Source organism: Neopsephotus bourkii, unplaced genomic scaffold (genome assembly GCF_033783945.1).
Source record: "Neopsephotus bourkii isolate Nb327-2 ecotype Australia unplaced genomic scaffold, CSIRO-AGI_Nbou_v1 NB_567, whole genome shotgun sequence".
NCBI lineage: Eukaryota > Metazoa > Chordata > Aves > Psittaciformes > Psittacidae > Neopsephotus > Neopsephotus bourkii.
Window position 1 is genome coordinate 1,159,061 of NW_026901068.1, and position 21,051 is coordinate 1,180,111.

At 44.1% G+C, this 21,051-nt stretch overlaps 1 protein-coding gene across 1 annotated transcript in view; it reads left to right on the forward strand.

Moving 5' to 3' along the window:
* The first annotated feature begins 9,865 nt into the window (after positions 1-9,865).
* Positions 9,866-21,051, forward strand: part of TMCC3 (transmembrane and coiled-coil domain family 3) — a 145,478-nt gene continuing 134,292 nt past the window's right edge. The window contains exon 1 of the mRNA XM_061351301.1: positions 9,866-9,988. Within this exon, the coding sequence (XP_061207285.1) occupies positions 9,977-9,988 (12 nt within the window). The 5' untranslated portion in view covers positions 9,866-9,976. The remainder of the gene's footprint in view (positions 9,989-21,051) is intronic.

Genomic DNA, 21,051 nt, shown 5'->3' on the forward strand with positions numbered 1-21,051 from the left:
CTGGATCCTGGTACTAATGCCATCAGTGTCATCATTTTGATCTCATGACTACAGGATGATGTTGAAATAATGATACTGAATGAATGTATGTTTGCTGTTTAGTTTAGCAACAACTCTTGCATTCTAGTTGAGTTCCTTTACTAAGATCAATCTATCTAGATCTGTATCTCTGTTGTTCAAAATATATCCAAATAACACCACCATAGCCAGTTATTAAGCTACATTCTTTTCATACTCATTTCTTCTGCACATACGCTTGAAGTACAAGTTCTATTTTAAATACGATGTTTATTCAACAAACTCAATGTCTTTCATCTTGCATTAGCTCAGATGAAAGCATTCCCATGTAAAATTTTCTACTCCCTTGCAACAGCCTGTGGAGGCAGAAAGGAAAAGTCAGATTCAAAATCTTTGCTGGCCTGAAGCATTTCATTCCTGACTGCTACTGCTAACTCATCTAATTCAAATACAGGAAAGGGTGAGCAAGCAATAAACCATTTCAAATCAATCCATCTGGCAGTAGGTAGAATAACTATAATGAACAGCATGTTTACAGAGCACATTTCCTACACAGTCTAGTCATTTACAGAATTCAGGTCATGGATGTCATAGGTTGTCTGAGAAGCATTAGTTGCAATGATATTACTGGCATGTGAAAGGGGAGTTTGAGGGTAATTTATGATGATGGATGTTTGCTGTTTATGCACACTTCATTAGTTAGGTCAGCCTTGCTAGTGCTCCTGAGACTTCTCGGCTTTCCCTAGTGCTTGCTGATGGCCATTTGCTGAGTTCATAGGTGAGTGAACACGAACATATGGGTTTAGATAGATTATCTGCTTTATGATGATGTTGTGGTTTAACCCCAGCTGGCAACCATGCAGACGCTCGGGGTGGGGGAGAGAATCAGAAGAGTAAAAGTGCAAAAACTCGTGGGTTGAGATAAAGACAGTTTTATAGGTAAAGCAAGAGCAAAGCAAAACAAGGAATTAATTCATCAGTTCCCACTGGCAGGCAGGTGTTCAGCCATCTCCAGGAAAGCAGGGCTCCATCATTCATGATGGCTACTTGGGAAGACAAATGCCATCACCCTGAACATTCCCCCTTCCTTCCTCTTTCCCCTGCTTTATCTGCTGAGCATAATGCCATGTGGTATGGAAGAATATTCCTTTGGTCAGCTGGAGTCAACTGTCCCGGCTGTGTCCCTTCCCAACTCCTTGTGCTCCCCCAGCCCACTTGCTGGTGGGGCGGTGTGAGTGGCAGAAAATGCCTTGACTCTGTATGAGCACTGCTCAGCAATAACAAAACCATCTCTGTATTACCAATACTGTTTCCACAAGTCCAAAACAAAGCCCCATGCTAGCTGCTATGAAGAAGATTAACTCTACCCCAGCCAAAACCAACACAGAAGACTAAGGATAGCATGAGACGTCTGTTACTGAGCTGTTAGAAGTTGACATGTCCTTCAGTACAGAAGCTGGAAATCATATATTGCAGTATTTCCAGTATTTCACTCTTCTGCAGGCAGAGGAGAGAAACAATCTATTAAGTTTCTGTTTAAAATATGGCAATTTTATTCTGACTTGGTATGTTCTAGGATCTAACAGGATCCTAAATTCATTCCCAACATGAGGAGCTTTGTATCTGCCTCTACCAATGCTGCAAGCATAATGTCTTGGTATTATAAATCTTTGGATTTCCTTCAATGGGAACACATGTGTACATAAATAATAGAAGGATTTGGCTTCCTGTATGCAAATTTATTAGGCAAATCAGTAGGAGTCACAAACCCAACTAAGTAGCTGTCTCAAAAGCAAGAACATGAAGTACTTTTCAATGATCCCGAACATGACAGCTAAAGTCACAGCAAGGTAGAAGTTATACCACAATTGTGGTAGCAGACTGTTTAGCAAGGACAACCCAATGTGTTTGCTCTGTGAATGTGGAATAACACTAAATTTTTACACTTACAATCAATTTCCTTGCATAAATACACATGGAAGCATTCATTCAGGCAGAATGGGAACAGTTACTTGATCAACATCATGCACCTTCCAGACTTCTGGGAAGGACACAGTAAATAAATGTGTTTTTTAATTGTACCTCTTTTTTTCTGAATGACAGCTTCCAGGAAGTAGTGACAAGGACAGCGAGGATTCACTCAGATTGCTTAGTTCAGTTTGAGAAGTGTGAATGGCAAGAGAGATGGAAATACTACACTAAGATGCAATATTGCAAATTATGAACAAAACCCCTTTATAAATTCCAGTTACAGGTGCACCATTTGCCATTGTCATCAAGGCGCCTCTGGAGGTGAGACCACAGTATGCATCATCAGGAACTGAGACTGTGTCTCCACCATGTGAGCATCTGGATAGCAAAACTGCTCTAAAGATGTGCTTCCACTTCCTTCCCAGCTCTCCTGCACCCCACAGGCTTTTTCCTTCAGCTCTGCTGCAGGTGTTGCAGCAGTTAAGCAAGTTCAGCTTAAGAACTGAACTGACAAAACACTCCAAGGATAAGCACAATGGTAACAACATGTTTGCTGTTAGTGGGAGTACTTACATTGGAAATACTTGTCCTTGAAACCGATATCCACGAACCTGGCATAACTACCATATTCCAAATAGCTTCCCTATTGTACACACATTTTTTAAATTAGGATAGCTGCAATAGCCAAGTGCTCATACTCCTAATTGAGTAACTGGGCTAATAAAACTGTAATATGTAGAAAAGGCCTTAGGACCTTCTTCTATGCTTATTTTGAATCATCTTTCTTCTCATTTTTAAGGTGTTATGGTTCACACACTGCAGTACTGGGCATCACCTCAGATCAGTGTAGAGTACAAGTGAATCAGCAGCCTTGTTTGGTCCACTGCATGCTGAGCACTTTATTTTTCAAAGCCTTCCTCAAGTCAGGCCTCTTAATGTCTACTTGGTGATATCCCATTATTTTGGGCTTGGGCTTGGGAAATTCCACTTCTCTGGCTATTTAAGTTGTATGTAGGAGCAAAGCTCCTTTGTGCATTTCTCCTGTCTTGCACATCCTAGGATTTGCACTTCCCACTGTGACAGAAGATCTTAATATCTCCACAGAATGGTCTGAGCCTAGAACCTCCCCCCTCATTCAGAGTTAGCACCACATTTGACAACACCCTGACTCACATGAGACACTGAGGTCTCACCATAACATAGACCACTGCAATTTTCCTGCTTTAAGACTTACTATTGAATCAGGTTTGGCTGATTTCAAAAAGTTTAGTTAAATAAGGCTTATTTTAGACCTTCCTGTGGGCTGATCTGAAATTCAGTAATTGATGGCACTATAATTTCCTGTACACCTGTAAGAACCACAAAGCACAGCTCATTAGTCTGTATTTGGTATGAATAACTAGGATGATGCTCATATTCTATTTTTCATTTGTGTATATAGCATTATTTTATTTTTATTCTGGGCCTTATGAGCAGACAGCTACTCCCTTTCTTCTATGGACTGTCTCATAGCTTTAAATTGACACCTCTTGGAGGAGAGAGACAGCATGTGACATGTGTACAGAATCTGAGATTGATAAGGGTATCCTTTCATTCATTATAATGACTAAGAAGGAGTGAAGATTGACACTTCAATCACTCATTAATGAAGACTTACTGTATTTCCATTCATGAATGTGTTAATCAAATTCCAAAACATTTTTAAAAGGTTATTATTATTACAGAAGTTTGACTTAGTCTCATATGACAGTGTAGAAAAATCTCTCTCAATAAATTCTAAATAAATAGAATTCTAATTAATCTGGAAACTCCCCCAAAATTACTGTTGGTTTTTTTTTTTTTTTTGGGTTTTCTTTTCGTGTGTGTGTGGGGAAGTATCTTTTCTGCTTACAGACTGATAAGAGGCAGGACTTAAATATATACTTTCTGTAGTTCAAAGGGTCACTAAACCTCAGCAGAGCCAAGACTAATACACACCACTCCAGACAAGACAGGATCAGGCTGGGCTATGTTACTTCTAATTTGCTGTGGACAGAGGTCTCTGACTCACACTGACTGAATTAAAACATTATGATAGAGACTAATGCCAGAGTCTGCTGTGAAGGACTTGGCAGAGCAGGGAATGAGCCCTGTCTCACAATGCAGCTTTGTTCGAAGCTCCTTTTCCTGGAGGAGCTGGTGCTCAGTAATGGGCTGGTCCATGCTCCTCCGGAGCAGTACAGACCGGTCACTGAAGGAAGCCACTCCCGACCTCAGCTTTTGCAGGCTACCAGGCTGTAGCTTGCGTGAAAGCAGCCTGGACACCCCTGTGAAGGGATGGGCAGCAGAGCTGCTGTCTTGGAATACATCGTAACAGCTCATAGAAAAGAAAGTCACCGCGCAAACCCAGTCTCAACATGCATGCAGTGTAAAGGAGGCAATCACACAATCTTGTCAAGTCTTGTCTGCTGTTACAACTATTCCTCTTCCAAATTCTTTGAGCTTTCTCTCCCAAAGCAAGGCTTAGTTTGAGCGATTTCATACCCATTTCTTCCCTTGATTCCACTGCCAAATGAGATTGATTTGTCAGTTTTTCTCACTTTCTGTTCTTGTTCTTCATCAAGATGGCAATCACACGTCTCGCCCCTAAGAGATGGCAATCACTCATCCCTAAGAAGCTTACAAGGTTTTTCCTTTTTGGCAGCGAACAAGTCATGTATTTCTACTGTTTGGCTGTGACAGTGACTGTTCCCTGTCTTGTGTTGACTGATTAGGTGAGGTGCAGATAAAGATGATCTCTTTATTTTAATAAAACCCCACCCCTTGCTTGGGCTGATTGGGTGGAGAGAAGATTTTGTTCCCATAGCAACATTCTGCATGTGAGCCTGCAGAAATGAGGCTGGCTAGATGCATTTCAAACACGCTGCATTTAAACAGTGGGTTGTGCTCTACAATGTAGTTTAATTTTTGCATCTGACAGAATTATTTAGTAAACACCAGAGAAACAAAGAGCAAAATCTTTGCATCGCCATATGTGAAACATTAGCCTGCTAGTGCTAGGTATGCTATAGAGCATCGCTTCAGCTGCTCTTGTGAAATTCACGTAGTGAAGCAACCTGACCACATTACTATCAGTTGTCTGAACAGACACCACAACCCTTAGTAAAAATCAGTCCGAAGCTCAAATGTTGCTTTTGTAAGAGTTCTTTTACCTTTAGCTGAGATATTGCTGTTTGTAGGGAACTTTCTCGGCTAATATGATGAGAAAAAGTAAAACCCATGCAAGAAGTTGTATCTCAGAGATGTTGAGGCAGCAGTAATGGATGGGCCAATGAATCCTTGCAGAAGTGGCACATAGGACCAAGGAACAAGTTTTTCTCAATGCAAGGACCTGCTGAAGGAACACATCACTGGAGAAAGAATGGAGGACAAACACAATTTAGGTTCTGGTTTTTACACCTCTGGTTTTTACACTTCACCCTGTAAAGGTTGATCATGAGGTAGCTGGGGTAAATTTTATGGCTAAAGAGGATGGAATTAGACTTCAGTGACAGAGGGACAAGACAAGGAATGTATTTCACTTCAGAGCCTTTGATTCATTTATTAAACAATGAGAAAGAAGGACAGGGCAGAAGAAATATGTAGTAGTCTTTAACGGAGATGATATAAACTGGCCTTTTTTCTTCAGCTTTCATCTATTTGCATTTCAGTACACATAACCTCTCACTCAACACAAATCTTGTTCAGGCAGGATTCTACATGTTTATCCAGAATTTCACTTTGGGAGGTACACAGCTCAATGTCTCTGGACACATATATCAGAAGCACAGTGGTTTGGTCCAGGAAAAAATGATGGCAAATCACCCAGGAGGACAGAACGGCAAATAAAATGCCCACATAGAGTCAATATTAGTGAGTATTTTAGGAATTACATGTTATATGAATATATACAGTGATACTATAATGTGAAATTGAGTCACCTTTTTTCTGTGTTTTCCTTTTGGGCACTGGTGAGTAAAGTAATGACGTTGAGAATAATGAAAGAGTTGGTGTTATTGGCAAATACCTTGGTGGGAACAAGTTGAGAGAACATTGTTGTAGCATAGCACCATTCAGCTGGTAGCATAAAACTGTAGAATGGCCCCAAAACAAGTAGGTGATAAATTGTTACCTAAAGCTTTTCTGGGGGATGGATATACAGCCAGAGGGATTTCTGAAGTTTTGTGGAAGGAAGACACCTCACACCAAAAAAATATGAGTGAAAGCCAGAGGAAAGACAAAGCAGGCATAGTCACGCTGAATGCTGGTTTCTCTCTGGTTATCTGCGACTGATCTGAGCTGACCAGCATGGGCTGGAGCTCCCACCTATTGCATTTTGATTAAGTGGCAGTACTGTATGTGAGTAAAGCTCTTTGGAGGCCAGCAAACTAACATGGCTTTGTCAAAACAAGCTTGGAAATAATTGTACAATGCTTGTCAGTCATAATTTTTATTAGAGGGTCTTTGGAAAAGAAAGTAAGCTTGTATACAGGGAAACTGGAAAAGGATATGTTCCTGGAGATCGTGGCTCAATCTCACCAAATCATGTATTGCTTCATGCCTACACTTCTTCTGAAGATGCCTGGTGTTGCACAAGCATGATAAATTGGCCACAAGTGTAGGAGAAAAGGGGCACATGGGGTGATGTTAAGAGTGAGCATACAGAAAAGGAACGTGGTGAAAGGGTGGGTGCCAAAAACCATGCAGAGTCATAACAACTGATCAAGATCACCAAAAAGAAAAAAGACAGTGATGAGTTGAAAAAGTGGAAACACAAGCAATCCTAGTGCCCTGAAATGTTATGATCTCAGACAAGACAAGTCAGCAGCATTTGCTGCTGGCTAGCCAAATTGCCTTGGAGTTGTGTCAAAAATCCCTGCCCACCACATTTCTCGATAGGTCTGGATTCCAAACTTTTCATCTGCCTTAAAATGCTTATGTTTTCAAAATTAAGGGATGGACTTGAACCTTTATAGTGCCAAAAAATAAATGCAGAGGTCACCAGTGCAAGAAGGAAGCAGCAGTGTTCCTGCTATTGTGAGAAAAAAAAAAACAACCCATGTGCTGAGATGAGTTATCTAATACAGCTTTTGAAAGATACTGACATCAGGGTCTATCTCTAGGGTAAATGGCTCAGCTCTGCATCCTGAAAAGACAAAAGCTCTGGCCTTAAGGTGGGGAGCCAGATTTCCAATAACCTGTCATTAGAGATTTCAAGGAGGCTGCTCTATGAAAAGCCATGTTCAGTTGCTGACTTTTGATAGTTTCTGGCTGTTCTGGGTTCAGCAGGAGCAGTCATTTTTTCTCCTTCTCAGTAGCTGGAGCAGCGCTGTGTTTTTGACTTTCAGCCTGGGAACAGCACTGATAACCCTGATGTTTTTAGTTACTGCTCACATGTTTAGACTGACCAAGGACTTTCTGAGTCTCATGCTCTGCCAGGGAGGAAGGGAAGCTGGGAGGAAGCAGAGATAGGACAACTGACCCAAACTGCTCAAAAAGCAGTTCATGCAAACAGCACATCATGCCCAGGATGTAACTGAGAGTTACCCGGAAGGGCTGGTTCACTGCTCGCTCGGGCTGGGTATCAATGGGTGGTACTGTATTCTCTCCCCTTGTTATTTCCCTTGTTATTGTTATTGGTGGTAGCAGTGGTGATTTGTGTTATACCTTAGTTACTGGACTGCTCTTATCTCAACCCGTGGGAGTTACATTCTTTCAGTTCTCCTCCCCATCCCTCTGGGAGTGGCGTGGGGGAAAGAAAGGGTGGGAAGTGAGTGAGAGGGCTGTGTGGCTGACTTACGGCCTGGGCTTAGACCACAACACTGGTTCATCAGGAAGGGACGATTGCTGTGAAACTTGTTTCAAGGTCTTGAACTCTCCTAATGCATAAAAAGCCAAGGTACTGAACACTGACGTTTGGGGTACTTTAAGATCCCCATACCTACAATTTCAGCATCGCAACACCTGAATCTGAGGGTTCCAACTCTTTCAATCATGCTCGAGATCTTCCTCAGAAAAGAAGTGATTCCAGAGCACATGTCTTTTCATGGGTGGAGCTACAGGGAAAACAACCCAAACTCCCAGATTCCCATACATCTATGGTCCAGAATTATTGCTGATGTTATTATTCATCTTGATTATCCTTTTTCACTTAGAGACAAACCAGTAATTCTACCAAGCTTATACAACTAACCCTCATGCAAGAAGGACTCTGTGCTTCAGTGAGAAATGTCTGGAAGAAAGGAAAGCTCTTCAAGAGTTTGTGACAACCAGGAGTGACAGCAAATACATTCAGCAGGATATGTCCATGGCATTTTACACTGGGCAGTGGACAAGACTTGCCAATGACTGTAGGAGGTAGTATCCTTGGAAACACTACCAATTTCTGTGAATAGTAATCTACAGTGATCATGAAAGCACCATGTCATACCTGTAATACAGAAATTTTGACAAAATGAAGGGTTCTTCAGTTTCGAGAGACCTGAATCAGGTCTATAATCAGACCTGAGAGGGGAGAAGTACTAATAACCAGCAGCATGAGACAGAAATTAACAGGCTAAGAAGAGTACAGAAAATAGCCAACATGAAGAAGCATGCTCAAGTGATCCCCTCCATTTTAGCAGCTTAGTGCAACACTGTGCTGGGTAATACCTTACACTACAAACTCAAAGGCAGTAGCACCTGACTCCATCTCCTCAGCATTGCAAATGTGGTGGCTGAGGGTTGAAGACTGAGCACTGTGGTGTGGCAGCCGGTCCTCCATGATGTGAGGTTATGGACTCTGTGTTAACCAGCCAGCTTATATTCAATCACTTCAGCTAAATGGCTCCTGTACAACTAATTCCAAATGCAATGTGATGACAGTTTGCTCTGACTCCTCTGACTGCTTTTACTTATTAACTACCTTGCTGGAAATTAATTTACCACAGGTCACTACATGCTCACAGGACTGATGTTTCATGAAAATACCTGAGGACACACCAGGACACAGGGAAGACTTGAAATAAGCAGTTGCCCTGGTATCAGCCACATCCTTTGGATTCTGAAACGCGTGGTCCTGTCTTCCCAAGACACGGCACAACCTCCTGCTCTGTGGTCCTGGTTTGGCTGCTGGGCACACAGGCTCACCTGGTGCGTGTGTGTGTGCAGACATAACACATCAAGTAATGTTTCACCTCCGCACACCGGACAGCAGGAGCCCCGGGTTTCTGTACTTAATGTTAATGCAGAAAGTACGTTATAATTAGCACTGAATACCTTTCGAGATGGGATTCTATTTTAACTCGAGAACAGCTTGTAGCTCTGACAGTGTACTCCAGCTTGCAGGAAAAGTAAATTGCTCCTGGAATAGGTGTAATTTGCTTTGCGTGAGAATTCTGGTAAGCACTATGGGAGCACTATGACCACGTACAGAACGTTTAAGCACCAAACCGCCGTGGTCCAAGCGTCTTCCCACTTGCACCCGGATCAGTCTGGGGGGGATGAAGCCACCCACGCTGTCAGCTCCTTCACCTCCAGGAGGGGAAGCACACTCAGCCCTGCCCTGCTGTGGTTCAGCCCGGCCGGCTCTGCCCAGCCGGGAAGCGAGCGCCTGACCCGGGGACGGAGCCCCGCACGGTGCTTTCCGTGGGGTGCTGCCGCGGCTCCTCCAAGCGCTGCGGGGCCGCCCAGAGCCCGCCACCAGGCTCGCTCCGACCGAGCCTTCCCGCCCCGGCCCGGGAGGGGTCTGCGGCCGCGGCGCTGCCCGCCGCTGGGGAAGGGGCCGGGGGGCGGGGGCGGGTGTGCCCGGCCCCCTTCGCGGCCGCGCTGCCTCGTGGCGGGCGGCAGCCGTCGCGCCGCCGCTCAGTGTGGGCCGGCGGGCGGCGCGCGCGGAGGGCCGCCGCGCCCGCGGGTTCTTGGGCATGGCCGCGCCGTGAGGGGCGGGAGAGCGCGGCGCCGTGGCGGGGAGCCCTCGGCGCTGTTGCCCAGCATGCTGCGCAAGGTAAGGACCCTGCCGCCCACCCGCAGGACGCGGGGGCCGGGAGCCCCGAGCGCCGCGGCCGGGAGTCGAGCTGGGGGGGTCGAGGCAAGAGGGTGAAGGGGTCGGCAGCTGCGTGCCTGCCGGGGCCCCCGCCAGGGGGCGCGGCCGCCCTGGGAGCGGCTCGTCTGGGCCCGGTGTTGGCGGGCCGGCGGCGGGGAGCCCGCGGGCGCTGTCCATGGTGCGGCGGTCGGGCAGCGCGGCGCAGCGGGACCCGGCAAACTTTGCCGCCTGCTGCCGGCAGCTGCCCGAGCCTGCCGTGTGCCGGCTGGGATTGCCGTGGGCGCGCCTCTGACAGGGGCAGCGCCGGGTGCGGTGAGGCCGGGGCACGGGGTCTCCCAGCAGGCCGCCGCCGCTGGTTGCCAACCCGGGTGCGGCGGGGTAGGCTCGGCCGGCCGGGGCTGCTTGCGGGAGAGAACCGCCGGTCTGCATGTCCGGCGTGCGGCGGGGCGGCCGGTGCGAGCCTCTCCCGCCTGCCGGGCTGCCCCTCTCGCGGTGGCAGACCTTCCCTTCCCTAACATCTCATCAGGGACAGACTTCACTCGGCAAATTGAACAGCTCTTCAGCTGTACTCTAGGCAGCGGCGCTGTTTATTTCGTGTGAAGGCGAACACAAGACTCTCGTGATTGGTGAAGATCGCTGCTATAAGCTTTAGAAAAACAACCTGAAGGTCTGAACCAAGGGGAGGGGGTAGCAGGCACCACCAGACCCCGCTTTGGCACTGCAACCAAATGCTGTTGAAGTAGTAGGAATCCGTTCCCTGGCATTTGAGAGTTTGTACACAGACCTTCCAGCTTCTACTGCAATTTTCAGTACTCCTTCCGAAAGGTGAGCTTTCCTTCTAGGTGTACATGGGCTGTTTTCCATCATTGCTGGAAAGTAGCTGTAACGGGGAAGTGCCTGGGTATAAAGAGTACTATCAACAAAATGAATCACGTAACTGCTCGGGATTCTTGTCCCACTGTTGTCTTGCTCTCATTTTGTGTGCTCAAATTCTGTTTTTATGGCTTTAGACCTGTTAGCCTAAGCGTGCAGTAGTTTGGACAACTGCAGTAGCAAGGCAGCCCTCATAATTCATGATGAAGTACAGGAAATTTCTAGTGTAGAGATGGTCAAGCTTTGAAATTAAGGGTTTATTAAAGGTCAAGATGACCTTGGGGATTGTGGACGCAAGGTATTCAAGCCTTGATTCTTTTTCATACCTAGTTCCATGGCTGCCCAGGGGCTGAATCCAGGCTTTAGGATTGGTCTACACTGGCAACCTGTTCTGTGCTGTACGTTCATGAGCTGTCCACTGCAGACCCACCTCTGTGGGCATGATGGACCACCTGTGCTGAATTCCTCTTCTGTGCACAAAAACTAGAATGGTGCCAAGAAAAGTTAAACTAAGATAACTTTGGCTTTAAATTTATATGATTTGTAACCCCTAATTCTTCAGGAACACCTTGGGGCTAATGAAGGCTGCATGAAGAAACATATGAGAAAGGGAATCTGCTTTTAGGCAAAAGGATCAAGAAGTAAAAAAACCTAAAACTGTGGCCTTCACTTTGGATCATGATTGCCCAGATTGGGCATCCCATTGGACAGCCTTCGTCACTGAGTTCATGGATCAGGTCCTTAACATGTCTTGGAAAAACTGCAGTCATGTGGCCAACCAACAGTTAAAGTTAGTTTCATGCCATGGCTCTCTAGGCTAGAGTGTGAAACCTCAATGCCTGTTGCTTTGTCTGCTCTTTATTCCCTGCTGCTTCAGAGAATTTTCAGCCATTTGTGACTTAGCATCCTCTTTCTGCTCTTATACCTGTCAGGAAGGGAACATAAAACAAGGGGAATCCCTTGGTCTTCTATTGTTCTGCCTGTTGTGTGATTTTGTAGCCAAGAAGAGGAAGCCTAATATTTGGGACCTCTCTGACTTTGCTGTCCCTAAATGCAGTTGATGTTTCATTGATTTCTTCAAAAATAAATTAAGATGGAAAGGACTGGGCCACTGAGCTAGAGAGCTGAAATGTTTGCACAGGGTTTAGCACATTGTTAAATCCACACTATCCATTTGTATCTAGTCTTCCAGGGCCTCTTCTGTCATAAAGGACCAAGAAATGGAAGAGTTGTTTGGGATGTCTCAGAAGCATAATAAAAACTCAGGGTTTGTTGCCAGAGACAGATGAAATATGTACTTGCCCTTTGTTTTGGGGGTGTACTGAATTTCAGTTCCAACATGGAGGAAATGGACCTGTGAGGATGAGTGGAATCAGTGAAATGTTCGTGTCTTGGTGGAGCTGCTGTTGTGTGTGTGAGGTGGGCTTTCCCTAAGCTGAGACCTTGGCTCCTGAGGTGAGCTGATTGCTCTGAGGATCCTGCCTGCTTCCTCTGAAATGGTGTGAAGTCCTTTAGGCAGTGGTGACCTGAAGGCAGCAATTGCACACAGGTGCTGGCAGTCCTGTGGCTTCAAGGATGCTCTGTGCAACCTCCTCTGCACTTTTGCTCACCAATGCTGAGACGCGTCTTAAGCAAACAACCCTCCATGTGTTCCTCAGGTCTCTGCTGTAGTCTGTGAAGGAATGCAGAGCAGCTTGGGTTAAGGAGGGTCTGATGCTGTGGACAGCAGAGCTGTGCAGTATGGAAGAGAGACCACCACAGGGAAGGCCGAGCAGCAGGAAGACACTGTTAGCCTGCTGTTCTCAGGCATTCTGCTGAATCTGGAGCCTAGCGTAGGAGCTGTTATTGAGTGAATGCTCCTGCTAGGGAGCAGATGAGACCTCTCTGCCAACCATCTCCACCCCCTCCTTTCCGACCTCTCCCCCTACCTGTGTCCAACCTGTTCTGCGCAAAGGGAGTGCTTTCTAAAATCCTCTCAGTGCTAGTGAGGTCGAAATTTCCTCATTATCCAAACACCTTATTTGAGACGCTTTGCAGTTTTGTCCTTTCAGAGGGCATTCCCTTCCTTTCTTGTCTCTACACACTCTTTAAAGACTTGAGAATGTGTGAAGTTTCCTGTCCACCACTGCTTTTGCTCCCTCTTCAAGCTGTTCAAAACAGTTAAAGTTGACATAGGCATTTCCAAGTAATTTCTTGCTTGTATGAATACCTGTTTTAAGAACACCACTGCATAGTATTTAGGTGCTGCGGCTGGATGTAAGCTAATGTCAGCTGAGGTTGGTCCACTTGATTTCATTCCAGGTGAGAGATCTGATTTTTTTTCCTCCACTTGCCACTCACTTTTCACTCAGTTTCTTATTAGGAAGAAAATATTAATGCCTATATAAGCAGGAATAAAATCCCTGAGTTTTTTCCCCTGTTTTTAAGTACCTTGCCCTTCCTGGTCATTCAAATAAAATAGATTGACATCCTAGTTAATAGAGACAAGCTGTCTATGAGACATTGCAGGAAGCTAGTAACAGAGAGGAGAGACCACATTTCCAGGCAACAGATGGAAAGCCAGTTCTCCAAACCTCAGCATTCTTGTCTCTTTGAACTTGTTTCTCTCAGCTTCTCTTGCCAGATGACCTACCTGTCTTAACTGACCGTAATAGAAACGAATTTATTCAGCCTCAATAGCCTTTCACCAGGTCACTGAAGTACATACTAGATGTAAATTCTCATTTGTATCAGCTTTTAGTATCTTTTTGAATATCAGCTCTGTGTATCTTGTTCATTTTCACTAGGGAAAACAAATTCACGTGTCAAATACTGCTAGAGTTTTATCTTCAGGCAAGATGTACCCACATTTAGAAATTAATGGCAATCACACACAGCAAGAATAAATTAGTATTTAGGGACAAAAATAAATTAGCATGGGCAGAATATATTAAAAAATCCATGCTGGGCTAAATAATGCATGTGATAAAGATGAAATTGTGTGCTACTTCTGGTTTTATTATGTATTGTTTAATGTTCTTAGGTACCTGTTTTTGGCTTGATGCTCAGTAATCAGTGGCTACTCTTGTAGGTACAAATGAGGAGGGAAAGGGAACAGCCTTGCTTGGTAATGCTGTTTAATTCATAAGGTAGTTAAGAGGGACATACACACCTTGACAGGTACAGAGCAGTGTTGCATGTTGCTGTGAATTTTATTCACCAGATGTTTGAGCAGAATGAAAGTTTTATTTTTAACCAAGTGGTCGTTGTCTGTTTTTTACAACTTGTTGGGCAAAACTGCACATATTGGGGGCAATTTGGGCTAATGGGAGTGGGGTGGCACCATAGCTCTGCTGGGGAAAAAACGTGCCCTTTTGGTATTTGTAGTTGCTCAGAGATTGTCTTCAAATAGGATATAGCACTGTCAGTCAGACTTCATTTCTTTGAGGTTGAGGTAATTATGAGATTTTCCTTATTCAGCTATTTTAGAGGCTCTACTATTTTGGCTACCCTCAGGGAATATGAAATCTGTTAGCACTTAAATCCATGACAACAGATAACTTAAGCATTAGATTTAGCTGAGCCTAATGTGCAGGTACTTTAGCTGGGTAAGACACAGGCCACCCTGGCATAAGGGAGCACTGAATAAATTCTGGCTCCAAGCATAGCAGTGGTTATGAATAAGGGTCTTTGGCCTCTGGGAGAAACAGGACAGTCAGGCAGTTGGAGGTTTCTGCTGCAGCTTGGGCAGGCTGTGACCGGGGCGAGTTTAAGTGTGTTTTAGCAGATTTTTAGTGAATTTAGGTTCTTGGAGGTGTTTAAGTGCCTACAGGATTATGTGATGTGCAAGCAAGGATTTTGGTGGGATGTCAGTATTGGTTTTGAAGGTCTAAGATAAAGATACCTCAAGGAGTCCTATTTTCTGAAGAGTTAATCTTTCCCATCACTGCTTCTGCTGTTTGTTTTTTTTCCTGTGACTCAACTGATCAGCAGTAGGATCCATCTCTGCCATTGGTATCTGTGATGCAAATGTGGAGCAAAACAGGGCTGAAATTTCCCATTGCTTCAAAAGACTTGAAACAGTAGCAAGGGAAAGAAGAGGACCAAGGCAATGAGGCTAAAGCTTCAGGCTTGGCAGTGGTATATGCTGTGTCAGGCAATAGATGATGGAAGGGCAATTTATTCTGCTCTGCAATGCAAATAAGGTTCTTGAAAAGGTAGGCTGGTATTTCTGCAGTTTTGGAGGTTTTAAGTTGGAATTGTCTTGGTATAAATAAATGTCGCTGGGCTGTCTCAAATATATCTACCGTCTATTTAAAATCTCTATCCTAAAATTTTTTTTCTTAAGATTCTATAGTAAAATTCTTTGAAGTTGGGTTGGTCAGGAGCCAAAATCTGATGGAAAGTCAGTGTGGTTTATGTATCAAAGTCCCTGGGCTCACTTTTGAAAATGGGATTTAAATGGCTGACATGTTTTCAGTTGTCTTTCTTACTGGTTGTATTTTTACCTGCCACCTCTGTTGGTAAGCAGAGGAGAGCAAGGCATAAATGACACAGGGAGGAAGAATTAGGGAGTTACTGATTGCTCACTGCCTCAGTCAGCAGAACTGCAGCCATCAAATGAAGCCGTCAGGCCCCAGGTTCAGAGCAGAAGGATGTGCTCCTCATTTCGCTGTGCAGCCCCTTGCCATTAGGCGTTGTGTGGACCATGAGTTTCCATGGATTCAAAATACAAGCAAATTCAGGTAGAATACTTCAAAAGCTGTTGAGTACAAAATTAACACCACCGTGTCAGAAAGCCCTTGACCTGCAGATCCCCAAAGGCTGGAAAGTATTCTGGGGAGGAGCATTACATGATTGGTTTGGTCATGAGAGTCTTCCCAAGGCATTTCCTGTCGGCTGCTGTTTCAGCCAAGATACAGGCATGGGTTCAGTTCCAGCCAGTATGCTCCTTACAGTCTAGCACTGCAGAACTGAGCTTTGTTTTCTCCTGAGGTTGCTTGTGAGGTATTGAACCTATTAGAGTCAGGATGTTGATTAAGCAGGTGAGCTGAGAAATGTTTTATTAGTCTATGTCAGCTCCGAGAATGAGTGCATAACTTAAGATTGAAGCAGTGGGAAAAGAAGTGGAGGAGGATTGAGATCCCTTGGCTTCACTGAACTGAAAACAGAAGAATTTTTCAAAAGTAATTTCTAGTGTATGTGACTCATGTTCAGGGCAGTGGTAGGTCAGAGTGGCTGTTCGCATGTTTCTCCACAGCTTACCTGTGCCAGGACCAACATTTCCCTGTCCTCATGTTCTGAGGTAGGGACAAAGCAGGTTCTAGCACAAAAGGGACAAAAAAAAGAACAGCTAATATATTTTCCTCTGTAAGTTCCCCACTGCTGGAATGTTGTCCTGATGTGAAGACCATAAAATCTTAGCTTTAAAAAATATAAATGAAAAAATCTCCAAACATGGCAAAAAAAGTGACAGATATGCTGATTTTGGTTGTGAGGAAAATTTAGCCTCCTTTAAGTAAGATCATTTCCAGGTCTGTCCAGTGATAAACCTTCCAATTTCGAAAGGGTTTTTCATTTTCATTGTTTGGGGTATGGCTGTGCTGTATTGAGCAGCCAAATAAATGGAGTTAATAGGTTCATCTTGGTCTGAATTCCTGATAAATAAGCCATGTGTGACTTTTTTTCCCTGTCACCTTTTCCTGCAGCAGTTAGCACTTAGTGCAAAAATGGATCTCTCCAGACCGCTGCTTTACCATGTAGCAGAGGTACATTTAGAAACAGGTTTGCGGTTTGATTTCCACAGCTGCCTGCTTCCTCTGAGAGAAGCAGCGAGTCCTGCTTGGGTGAGGATGTGGCCGGTGTGTCTGCCCCGCACAACAGGCAGTAACATACCTCTTCCAAATAGTGCAGATGTGATTGAGCAAATCTGGGTATTTCCTGGACCTATCAGATTATTTAATCATAGGATCATAGAATGGTTTGGATTTAATGCTAGATTCTGTGTAGCTTGATGATGACTGAAATCTTCTTAAGTTATAATACTCAACTGACTGATGTAGCACCTTGACCGCTTTGTGGTGGGACATCTAGGCCAAATACCCCCAATGGCTCAGACCAGATCTACTGGTTCAGACCAGTAGATTGTTGTGAGTTCTTAATACCTGTAGAATTACATTAATAGTTCTTCATTTGGAAACTGTTACATAGTCTGTGCACCGTTTATTTTCTGAAGCCTCAACAATGGTTTGCAAACAGCACCAAGCTTTCAACATATCTCCTCCTTGCTGCCTAAGGAGTAATTTCCATCTTCAGAAGATAACTGGCTTGGGGTTTGGCCTTGGTTAAACAGGTACACAGTTTTTGCTGGGCTGTTGACCTGATGTGGATTTTTCAGGCAACTTTGTTTGATCTTTTTCTGCTACAGCCTGTATTGCGCATGTTGTTGGCGGAGAAAACTTTTCTCTCATTGAAGAGTAAGGCTTCCAGAAATGTTTGATAGTTTATAGGTGAATAATGGCTAAAGCTCACCTTTTCTGTCCTAGCACAAATCTGTGCATGCCGTGACAGATCTCATGTGGCTTCAGGACCTATAAAATCAGGACACTAGCTCTTTGGTCACTGGTTTCTGAACACTTGATCTTAAGCTGTTGTATTTAAAGTAGTGGAGCCTGACCTTGAATGCCAGAGACCATTATAAAAGGAAATGCTTCACTGGCCTGTATCATTTTTTCAAAGGTGTTTTAATAGAAAATAAGGTTTTGATTTAAAAAAGAACCCACAGAAAATCTGTTTCTGTTGTAAATACTGATTTTTCCCTGAAAACCTAACCTCTAGTTGGAAAAAAAAAAAAAAAGGCTTAAACCTCTTTATTCTCAATGGGATGTCAAAATCTTCTCTAGAAGGGGAAAACATCTTTTTTTCCGAACAGCAATACAGTGTTAATTCTTGCTAGTTTGATTCGGGTATTGTTTTGCAAATGAGTCAGTGTTTTCATCTGCTTTTTCTTTTTTTATTATTGTTCATCTTGGACATTTGCTAGCATATAATTATTCATAGCAGTAATTGAATTTGCACATCTCCCACCCTTTTCAGCTGCTCTCAAAACTATTCTATTACATATTCTCTGTGTCTTTTTTATTTTCTCAGCTTATTTCTGGGCAGATGAATAAGCACACTTTCTAATGCATTTCAATTATCTTGTTTTTTGTCAAGATATATTTTCAGGTAACACACTTAATTAAAACTCCATTAGCTGTTTAAAAAGGAAATATCCCCTTGTGGCAAGCCTTTGGGACTGGCCTACTTCAGGTAATGAGCGTAAATGGATGTATGATACATATTGACTTGTTCAGAAACAAAGGGAGATTTTTGTCCTTTTCCTTGCTTTTCTGTGTATAAATGAAGCCTGAAGAGGTACTCTTTCCATTGCTTTTTATCATTTAGACTGAGTCTATTCAGGCCTTCATGAGAGTTAGATTGCAGGGCTATTTTATTTTGCTTTATTTTATCTTGTTTTATTTCACTTTATTTTTTTATGTTTGTTTATTTTACTTTTTTATTATTTTATCCTGTATTGTTATTCTGTTCTGTTCTGTTATTGAAAGCAGCGCTGGTTGTACAGACTTGGGATACCTTATCAGAAAGCAGATCCTCTCTGACCTTTAGTAAGAAAAAATTAGGACAACTTATCTAAGCTTTTTGCACTTTGCATCCACATTCAGCAAAGGCATAACTGTACCCAGCCTTGCAGTGAAGAGGCTGTGCCCAGCCTCAGAGGCTTTTTTCCTTCTGCTGCTGATCAACCCATTCCAATTCTGTGCCATCCCATTGGGACCGGAGCAGCCAGTCGCTGAGGATGGTGGTTCGGGTCGTGGGAAAGCTCAGGTAGATCAAGTTGCTCTTTCAGACACAAAGCGAACTTTTCAAAGAGGGCTGCTTTCAGAAACCACTGCTCGCTGCTGCCAGGTCAGCTACTGGTGTGGGCAGACTGGGCTTCTGTGGCTTGCAAAGCACCTGTACAGGAGGGCAGCTGAGCACAAAGACTACGTTGATGAGTGAAGGGAGCAGGAAGAAGGTCCTTGTGCGGAGTGGTGAGTGTTATGTTACATGAATAAGGTTTGATTTTAATTACTGGGGAGAAACGTAACTAGAGAGCCCTGTAGGCTGTAACCCCGAGTGTGTCATTGCAGAAACTGTGTAGAAGTGCTTGAGGGTGTGCAGATTAAAATATCCTGGGCTTTGGGTGATGATAGAAGCCACAGTTTCCTGACAGCTATTTATTGTTCCTCTTTTTAATGTGTAATCCAAAAGGCTTTTTTTTTATCCAAGAGGATTTTTAACTTAGCTCTACAACAGACGACTTAAGTACTTTTTTCAGATCCTGAGATGTAGGAGTGCAGCTTTAGCAAGCAAGAATGTGTATCTGCATACGTAATACTCTGCTAATTCACACCTGTTGAGAAAAAATAACAGATTTATATCCTAATAGTCTGGCATAGCAGTTCTAGAGGTGGGAGTAAGTAATCAAGACTTTTGTACTCGGCACCTCTGCTGCCAGACTCTTCAGAAATTGAAATAATTAAAGAAAAAGATGAAGTTACTTTTATTCAATACATTTCTTGCAGGAATACAGCAATGGTGGTGAATAAAGGAATTTCAAATCACTGGTAGTGGATAGTAATCTAATGTAAATTCCCAGGCAGGTTAAGTTAATGTATTCTTGGTATGGTGCCTGGAGTAGGATGGGGGGAAGGGATGGGAAAGGATGAATCAGCTCTGATGTTTTGCAAGATCCTGTCTTCTAGTTCAATATTGTCTTGTTTTCTTTGCCTGAATTTATTTCTGACAGGTGGTGACAGAATGTTTTCATTAAAGCAAGGCAGATACCTTCCTGGAATCACAGAAATCATACGAAGTCTCCTGTGACAAACTAGTATTCAGGTTTACAAGTGGCTGGGTTCTCTTGGCCAGTTCTTTAAAGCTTTGATCTTCTGCCTAATGTGTTTTTTTCTGGGACCCATTATTCAGGAGCGAGGACAAGAGCGTACAGGCTGTGTCTCCTGCTGCCTGCCCCTGCCCGCAGGGAGAACTGCTGCCTGCAGGAGGGCTGGTTACCCGCAGTGAAGTAGAGCCTTTCCCTACACAGCCCTTGCACAGTGGTTGTGCTGACCTCCTGGTGGGCTTGGGGCAGTACCAGCATGCCTCCAATCTACTTTAGCACTACATGATGTTGAATTACAGATCAGCTATGGCATTCTTTTGCTAGAGCCTCTGAGGTTAGGGTACAGTTTTAAAAGTCCTATAAGAGAGGGTAAGGTGGCTCTTACCAGCTGGCAATAGGAAAAGCTGGGCATAGCTGTTATAGCACCACTGTAACAGTAACGTGTTATTAGTGCTTGCAAGGGGTGCTTGTGCCTCCTTCATAGATGGCTTGTGGAGCCAGGGTGGATCCTGATGCTCACATGGTTTGAATCTTGATGATCCAGGTGGGATAGCTGTACCTCACCTCATATGCCCTCAAAAGCTCCTCGCTGGAGTTTGTTGGAGACTGTGCTGCCTGCTCTGGTTCCCCAGTTGTAGTTCCCCAGTGAATTTCAGTGAGAATGTGGGTCACTGTCAGACTGCAGCACCATGGGGATGGACGAGAAATGACTGACTGTGCCTCAGCAGGATGGGTCAACTACATAGCTTCAGGGCTAGGAACTGTGTGTGGATCAGGTCTCCATGTGTAGGGTGGGACTGGGGAGAGGAAGAGAAGCTGCCTGATGAGTCAAGCATGGTCATCATGAGTCTCAGCAGAGCTGAGTGCACTGGAGGTGGCTTTTAATTGCTGGTTCTGGTGTGCTGATCCTGGTGTGCTGATCAGCCACCTCCAGAATAGCCTGCCTGTAACAAGCGCCCAGGTGTCTAGGCTGGGTTTACTGTTCTCTATGGTAACTAAATTTAGAGAGAATATAATTTAGAAATGAAAGAGAGAAATCACTAAATCAGAGGCAAGCATGGCATTGAATCAGATGCAGAAAAAGCAATGCTTTCCCCAAGCTGTGTAACAATGAGTTCATTTGTTCCTTGCTTCTGGAGCCCGTTTTGATTTCATAAGCACATTTTCTTCCTTGGCACTGCTGCTGTAGGGATTTTGAAACTTTTTGTGTGCTCTCAACATTTTTGCT